Source organism: Mandrillus leucophaeus, unplaced genomic scaffold, assembly GCF_000951045.1.
Source record: "Mandrillus leucophaeus isolate KB7577 unplaced genomic scaffold, Mleu.le_1.0 Scaffold750, whole genome shotgun sequence".
Classification (NCBI taxonomy): domain Eukaryota; kingdom Metazoa; phylum Chordata; class Mammalia; order Primates; family Cercopithecidae; genus Mandrillus; species Mandrillus leucophaeus.
In genome coordinates, this window is record NW_012108142.1 from 455,413 (window position 1) to 464,783 (window position 9,371).

A 9,371-nucleotide genomic window follows, 5' to 3' on the forward strand; every position below is an offset into this window, starting at 1 on the left:
GAGGGAGGGAGGGGAGGGAAGGGAAGGAAGGAAAGTGAGAAAGGAAAAAACAGAGAGAAAGAAGGAAGGAAGAAGAAAAGACAGAGGAAGAAAGGAAGGAAAGAAGAAAGAATGAAGAATAAGAAAAAGTGAGCAAATTTATTTTACTAAATTTCAGTTCAGAAGAGCAAAAAATTAAGTCTCACATCCATGTACATTCACTTACAGGCAAATGTGGATTTAAAACAGTTTATAAAAACCAGTGCCAAGTGATTTTCGTAATGGTGTATAAGTTGAGGAAATGGGCAACTACTTGTAAAATCACAACTGTTACTGCCAACCTTTCACGTATAGGGCTGTTGTATAAATCAGATCTATCAACATCCTGCACCCATTTTAGTGTGACAATAAACATAGATCCTGATTTGATCCTGATTGCTTGGTGGTACAATAAACTCACTACCATATCCTGGTTATGCTACTAACTGTTCATATTTATCATGAAATTTAGTTTACTCTGGGGCAAAATGATGCTATTTTATGTTACAAAAATTTTGTGTTTCAATTATCATTGGTCTGTTCCCTTGAATTTAAGTACACTCAGGAATTGAACGAATGAATGGTCTGATGCTTTCTTACCATGTTTTTCTTCCCTTTCCTCCTCTTCCTCGTTTTATAACTACTAAAAAAGGTTACTAAATTATCTATCTGTAAAAAATGCTAATAGACTCTATTTTTTTCAAATAAGTAAATATGTACAGCCCTGAAGAGAAAAAAAAATCCTATGTAGCGAAGATTACATGATGACAGAGACATAAAATCAGTGAAAATGAGCCCAAAACGAAATAAAGGGCAGAAATAAAGGGCAGATGTAATTAATTAAATTCCACCCAGGGTTAAAAGGAACCTCAGCCACTAACCTACTATTATATTTCACAAAATTATATATTAGACTAATAGACTTATTGATCTAAAATCATTTTTCTTAAAAAAGGTCTTGATACAAGAAGAAATCTGAGATAACTTTCTTGTGGATTTAGTGCCTTTGCTATTATGACAATAGCTCATTTTCTTCTGTTAAGATCTACCATCAATCTGAAGTGATTCATTGGTACTGACGAGGGAATGTAAAATGAAGTGACTGGGCCAAGATCAACCTGTTCTCTACAAACACAATACAATGTGTCATACTCAGTTACAGAGTAGGGAAAATCCTATTTTCCTGACCACAGGGGTGGCTGTGCATGGATGAAGGGAGTCTGAAGGGAAGAAATAAGGGAAGTGAGAAATAGAACATTTAAGGAATAATCATAATAAATAGCTCTCTGTCCCTTGAAATGGAACACTCCAGTTCCCTTTCTGGGTGGAGGAACTACTGTGAATTACCCCCCTTCTGGTCCTGCAGGGAAAAGACTAATGGCCTCTAGGCCTCGTAATGTTTAATAATTGAGGTTAGATGTGTGTGGTAGTTTTTGCTCTTGACTTTTAGGATGATTGAGAAAAGAAGGGCCAGAAGGTTCAGGAAGACCTCCAGGCATAGAGATCTTTCTCATAAGGATAACCTTGTGTATGTGTTTTTTTAAACGTACAAAACGCCATTTCCTATGTGGCAGAGACTAATTCTCACGACCATTTAGTTCTAAACAACTACATCAAAGGATTTTTCATTCTAGAATCCACTGGCTGGAGACACACTCACACACTCACTCACACTCATATTAACACACATTTTGGTGACTCTTCTAAAATAGAAGTGAATTGAATTATGCTTTTATTTTAATTGGTAAGCTAAAATGTATTCCAGAAGCTGCAACAATTGCATTTCTAAAACTGATTGTCCTGAACACCTTCCCAAATATATTCCTCATCTTTTATAGTTTTGGTAGACATAAGCAAAACACGCTGGAATACCATCTGGCACTGGATTCTTAAGAAACCTAAAACACTCCATACATGTTTCCTATCGGTTTGAAACAACTCTTCACTGAGTTTTTAGTTCTCTTTTGCCACATAGAATCTTGAGGTTGTATATACAACCAAACTTTTGTGAGACAAATACACATTACAAATTAGTATAATACAATAAAATTAAAACTCTACAAATAAGCAGTAAAAACATCCTAGCACCTGAACAATACCCTATGTCTATAAGAGAAACAACAATTTATCATTTAGAGACCTCAATTATCTGAAGTGATTAATATCAACAGAACAAGATAGCTAAGTTTGCTCCCTCTAAGCCTACAGTATCTGAAGTTACCTTCTATTCAACAAAAAGGCAGTCAGAGATGAAACATAACTGGGATGTTGCACAGACAACCAATAAAATGACTCAGACTATACTTACTATTAAAATTGTCACCCTGCTGCACCTTCCTCTACTCTTCCTTCATTCTGATGGTTACACATCAGATAGACATTCTTTTCCTTAATATTTTCTATTAAAATATCTATTTCTTTGGTATTCAAAATTGTGCTTTTTTTAAAAAAAAGAAGCAAATATACTTATCAAAATTAAAAATAACCCAACAATAATCACAAAAACTCCTACCTTACTAAGTTCTAGATAATTCTTGTTTTCTCCAATAATTGAAGAAGCTGTCATTTTCTTACTGAGCAGGGCAGACTTATGTCCTCGGAATTTAAAGGAAGGATAGGCAGATACGAGGGATCCTGTCTGTGACAATTTCGACTGGAACAAATGATTGATCACGACATTTTCACTAGCTAGGAAATAAATAAATGAATATCGTAAGTGGCACTAAAATTATTACTTAAGCATTGAACTTACTCCTCATACAAGAGCTTTAGCCACTGATACATTCTAGGTGCAAGATGTCGTTGCTTCAGCAGATTGAGGAGTCTACCTTTTCCTGTATCCTTATTTTATTTCCTCCACTATTTAACATCATTGACCAATTCTGACATTCACTACCCTTGACCAGGAATCCTGATCCCAACTGGGCCTTGCTCTCTGAGTGACGCTTCTATCCTAGTTTTCAGAACCAAATCTTACCTGCTCAGACCTAAAGGGCTTTTGTGCACTTGTCAAATCATGAAGACTTATGGACTCTGTTAGAAACACCCCATTCCAGGAAAAAAATTATTCAGGAAAATGTTTCCCCAGGACCTAACTCACCTGTATCAGAGCCGTCTGTAAGTACCTGTGAGAGGACCTGCCTTACTTGGTGTGGCAGTTGCTAGGTGAAAGAAGGGAAAAGAAGGGTCCTTTTATTTAAAAAACAAAACAAAACAACAACAAAAAACAATAAAAAAAAAACGCAGTTAAGATGAAAAGGTAAAAGCAAAATGATATATTTTCATGTTTAAGTTACAAAAATCAAATAATTCTGAGTCCATATTCTTTTCTTGACACCTCAGGGAGAAACTGGAGCTCAGATGAGTGGATTTGGGGTTACAAATTTTAAAATCATAGGGAAAACAATGTATGTGGTGGTTAAGGATCAAAAGGAATGTTTCTTGTGTTACTTATAACTGCATGTAGGCAGTTTTTAAGCCTAAGTGTCCTTTCCTATAAAATAATGACGACAGTACCTACTTTGAGAATCATTGCAAAATTAAAATGTGAAATAATGAACATAAATCACTAGGATCATGCTTCGCCAATCAGACAGTTGGCAACGTTTCATGGCAAAGCAGTTTAGTTTCTACCTTTTTCCACACTCAAATCATTTTGCCTGCCCAGGTGCAAAATACGGGTGACATAATATATATCTGTAATGCTTTCCATTAAAAAAATCCCTACATTAGGTAATAAACGAACAGGGAAGCAGGAAGAACTGTCAGGAAAAGGAGATACAATTATGTAATGCAAAAGAGGCCCTGTGATGTTGGGATAAAATTAGAGAGAGCAAGAAAAATCCATGATTCTTAATACACAGTTACAGATCTATATACCTATATGTTATCTATACTTACATCTTAAATGTTCAAATTCCGAAAGGTCCTAAAAGCAATCATACCCCAGTAGCAATGAGCTCACCCAGCCCCCAGATCTTGGAGTTTCTGAATACCATTCTTTTCTAAGATATATCAAGGCTTCCTGAACAAATGTCTGATTCTAGATTTGAGGCAAGATGAATGATTCTGGAACATTTCTGGAAGGCCAGAATGTAAGGCAGTGTTTAAAAAAAAAAAAAAAAAAAAGTCAAGAGAATATGTCAAAAAGAAATAGGGGCTAACCTGAAGGGGTTCTTACTGCTCAAATCTTAAACAATTTTAGCATCAATATAATGATAGTAATGAATCATTATTCATTGAACAACATAAGAATCCATGAGTGTACACTAATAAGTCAATTAATAGATAAAGAAGTGGGAATTATTATAGTAGAATGCCACTGTTTATGGAAAGATGGGGTAAGAAATTCAAAATTTTGCAATCGTGAGAAACGATTTAGGCAAGAATCATAAATGTATATAAAACTAATGGGTAAAAGTTTGATGAGGAACAGAGTATTTACATAGTCTCAAAGTACTTTCTCACAAATTACTCATTAATAACAAAGGGAAAACAGCAAGCTTTATGTTAGAAGAAGCTGAAGAGCACCACCTTACACAGTGCTCACGGTGAACCTGTTTCAAACCGTGACTGCCGCCAAATGTAATGTGCCAAGAAGGATACTCCACTACCTCTTGGGACTCCTGGTCAAAAATTCATAACCTACTTCTAATATAAACTCAAACACAGTGATTTCTATGAATTAACTGGCATTAAAGAAAATGTCATGAAAGAGAGAGAAAAGCTAAAGAACTGTCTCAGATTTAAAGGAAAAATGATAATTAAATGCAATCAATGATCCTGAATTAGGAGAAAATGACCATAAAAGACTAATATTAGTGGGACCATTGGTAAAACTTTATATGAACTCTGGATTAGATATGAGTAGTACATGACTGTTGAATATTCTGATAACTTACTGAAGTTATCTAAGATAATGTCCCTTCTCTTAGGGTGGGCACCAAAGTATTTAGACAAGAAGAGGCAAGCAACTTACTTTCAAAAACACACACACACACATACACATCACACACACACGGGACACAGGAAGGAAAGAGGAGAACAAAAGATGGAAGGAGATAGAAAGAAAGATAGCAAGACAGTAAAACAAAGGAAATGAAAAAAATGAATCTGGGAAGAGGATACCTGGGAGTACTTTACAATAATTCTGTCACTTTAAGTTTAAAACCACTTCAAAATAAAAAGTTAAATGATAAATACATAATAGTATAGCCAATTTAAATACATAATTAAACAATTATTATTTATATTTATAACAAGTCTATGTATAAGTGAACCCACAGATAAGTAATGCAACATTTTATTCTTATAATTGAGAAAATGCCTCTAATAAAACTGAAAACGTTACTGAGAAGGTAGGTAGTGCAAAAAAATTTTTTTTTTTTTTTGGTTTGAGATGGAGTCTCGCTCTGTCACCCAGGCTGGAGTGCAGTGGCTGCATCTCAGCTCACTGCAAGCTCCGCCTCCCGGGTTCACGCCATTCTCCTGCCTCAGCGTCCAGAGTAGCTGGGACTACAGGCGCCCGCCACCTCGCCCGGCTAGTTTTTTGTATTTTTTAGTAGAGACGGGGTTTCACCGTGTTAGCCAGGATGGTCTCGATCTCCTGACCTTGTGATCCACCCGTCTCGGCCTCCCAAAGTGCTGGGATTACAGGCTTGAGCCACCGCGCCCGGCCGCAAAAAAATTTTTAAAAGAAAAATATAAAAAATTTAAAAAACTGAAGACATGAGACATAAACATGGTCCAAAATATGTAACTGACCCAGTTTTGTATTTTCCCTGAATCATGTGGTCAGGCTGCAGGTAGAGCAAGACTCATGCCATCCTATGGACACAGGGAGATGCCATGATACTTTGGGACCCTAACGGGAGAGCCCTGACCACAGCTGAACACATGGCATGAGACAGCAAGTTCCCTCCAGGACTTAAAAGAGAACTCTACTATCCATTTGCCTCTTAAAACCTAGCAAAGGAACTCCTGGTGAAGAGGCATATTTACCTCATTGGGATTACAAGGAGTCACTGACCACAAACCATTTTCTTCATGTCACTCTACATACATACTCAGAGCGGAAGTGTCCCTTACTGGAATCTACAATCATTGTCCAGGGTCTTTCTACCAGTAAAGTGGGATAAGCTAACTTATAAGCAAGTGTACAGAGACACACAGAAAAAAAAAAAGACTCAATAATTATTAACATAATTGACAGTAAATCCTAAATTTTCCTAAATCCTAAAATTTCCTATTCCTGTGAGCAGAATTAAAAGTCTGCATTTTGGCTTTCTTGTTGTTGTTATTTGCCTCCTTTTGAGTGAACTAGACTTTACTTCTAATCTTAGGCACAGATGAGTGTATTTGCTGCGTGTCTCTATGAGCTGTCTCTAAGCTCCCTGACTACACCCGGTTAGCGGTCTCAGAGACACAGCTCTGCTTGTGTAGATTCTACAACAGACTTCACCATCTTCCTCAACTGGGAGCTTTCTGATGCTATGAAAATTGAATTAGATACTATAAGCAAAGTAACTGCATATAAAAATTATTATTTATGAATTACATTTGCTTTAATAATGATGCACAAGCATCAAAGTATTTTACAGATTCATAAAACATGATGGCAACCACAAATATTTTGCTTTTATGATAGAGTGAGTGAGCAGTCATGGCACCTGAGCCAAACATGACCCACTGCCTGTTTTTGTAAATAAAATTTTATCAGAACATAGTCACATCCATTTGTATTATCTACAGCTGTTTTTCACATTATAACAGCAGAGGTAAGTAATTGCAACAAGGATCTTATGGTGCACAAGGTCTAAAATATTTATTCTCTAGCCCTTTACAAAAAAAGAAAAAATCTGACACCTCCTGTATAAATACAAAATACAAAAGGGCACATTGTAAATTCTGTCCTTTTACTCAGAAGCACCTACCTCCTAAAGAATAAAAAAAAGACTCAATTGTATTTTTCTTGGAACTTTTTGTGTACAAATTTACATAAAAGAATGATTTTAAAATATGGGCACTCTATTAAGATAAGCAGAATTGCAATATCACTAGCCATCATATTTTCATTCTAAATACACACACACACACACACACACACACACACGTACACACACACACATATCCTATCACCATGAAATACAAAAGTAAGAAAAGCATTGTGTAAACTTTTAAATACATGCTATATATTAGATCTTCCTAAAAGATAGGGAAGTGCATTATAAATAAAAGTGCAAATAGTCACACATTAAAAGGAAAATTTTCTAATGATAATAAAAAAGACCAATTCTTTCCATCTTCAAAATGTTATTCCTTGTTTTTTTTTTCCGTTAGTTTTAGCTAAGAGAGCTCACAATAAACGTTAAGTTCTAGAGGCAAGCAGAACAATCTTCAGTGAAAAACAATGTATTACAACTGTGTTGCTGTAATTTGAGGCAAATATGTTTCTCAAACCAGAAGTGATATGGATTTCTTATTTTCAGTGCTAGAGCATTCAATTTTTTCATGAAAAGCTATTCTGCGCTTCTTTTAAAGATGAATGACTATTTCATTTACAGCAACTTAATGCATACAAGATGCAATGTTTTAATTCACAAAAAAGGTTATTAGAAAAATGTGAATCACTGCAGAACTGCTAAGAAAATAATTACTAGAGACAGAATTATGTATATATGTATGAATATACATTTAATTATCACACATATACATTTTGTATATGGTCTTGTATATAGTGTAGAATTATAGTAGATATATGCATATAAAGTATTAATGCTCACTAAGTAGAAGAGTCCCATAAATTTAAACTTACATGTGTATACATATATATACTCCTTCCATTTCTACTCCTCCTACATAGTGAGCATTAATATTTTATAACTGAAAGTACATAGGAATAAAATACTACCCTTAGTTGTGCTCCAGAGTCATCTTAAGTAATGAAATTCACCCTATTGTGGCCTAAATAAAGTTGGAAGTCACACTCATCTTCATTAGTCTTCACAGAAAAGCTTTTCTATATTCAACCCACTACAGTAGTAAAGGTATTTTACATTTCTATCTGCTAAAAGCTTAGTTAAATTATGGTTTCCACTGGACTCCAAATTACATTCTAGCAAACATATAGTGCAGCAAGACCCATTTCTTATTATTCTAGGCATTAGAATGCAAAAGGTATTTCAATTATGCTTTAGCTGGTACATATTTTATAGGAAAATATTCAGAGATAAAGGAATAATGGATGTATGGCATTTTAACCAGGGTAGGGCAGGAAAAAAAAATCAACTTACTTTTCATTACAAACAGAAGATTCTGTGAAAGGGAGTCTTTATTTTTTTCAATTGCCCCAACAACATCATACATTACCTAGAATAAAAGAAAGCAGCAAAATTACTAATGATTAAACATGACTGTGAAAATAAATTCCTTTAAAGGATAACTTGACCCAGGTGAAGTTTTAAATTATTCATGAAAGAAGTGTCTTCAGGTCTTAGAGTTCACATTACATGCAAGTTCAAAGCTATAATCTGCCTGTTCTCATTCTGTACATTAAACAAGGGAACCCTCTTCTGTTCTATTTTGTGAAGGTCTCCTTTGATCGCCAAGTTAAGAGCAAATAGTGATAGTTCACATTCACGTAGTCTCCTTTATTCTTAAGGACTCTAACTTGCTCAGAAAACTCACTAAATGCAGTAAACATACTTGGGAAACTTTGGGAATGAAGTGTGATTTCAGTTTGAGAAATTTAATAGTCTCCTAATTTTAAAAGTTCTGCTTGAATACTTAAAGAATTAGTACTCTGAAGTCTTTACAATTAAGGACACATAGGAAATAGTTAATTCTGGATTTCTAAAGCACAATTTTCTTCACCATAGGTGACTTATGAATCAATTTGAAGGATGTTATGATATAATTTTATCAGCATACTAGTAGAGGCTGAGAAACTTGATCTGTGAAGACTGAAATAGTTTGTTGGCTCTCTTAGTCAACTAAGTGTGAAATCTCAGTGGTCATGGAAAGCTGATCAGCCATACATTCTTTAAAAGGCTTACCTTTGAAAATATACCTTGGGGCATAGCACCAGGGTCAGTGTGCCACAGTCTATTGTCTGCCCTGTGTGAACCGGGAGTGGATAAGAGAAGACACAAAACCAATGAAGCCTCATTACTCCTGAGCAAGAGTGAGCAACAACCAAGAAGGGGAATGAGCATCGCTGCGAGGGGAGAGTGAGCACCCGCCATGAGGGGAGAGTGAGCACCACCATGAGGGGAGAGTGAGCACCCACCATGAGGGGAGGGTGAGCACCCACCATGAGGGGAGAGTGAGCACCCACCATGAGGGGAGGGTGAGCA

The 9,371-nt window shown here is 35.6% G+C and overlaps 1 protein-coding gene across 2 annotated transcripts in view; it reads right to left on the minus strand.

The window, feature by feature from the left end:
• Positions 1-9,371, minus strand: part of MYO16 (myosin XVI) — a 655,611-nt gene that overhangs the window by 162,721 nt on the left and 483,519 nt on the right. For both annotated transcript variants that reach the window (XM_011966244.1, XM_011966243.1), the window contains exons 24-25: positions 8,310-8,385; positions 2,531-2,706 (exon numbers count right to left, since the gene is read on the minus strand). In XM_011966244.1, coding sequence (XP_011821634.1) covers positions 2,531-2,706; positions 8,310-8,385 — 252 coding nt within the window. The remainder of the gene's footprint in view (positions 1-2,530; positions 2,707-8,309; positions 8,386-9,371) is intronic.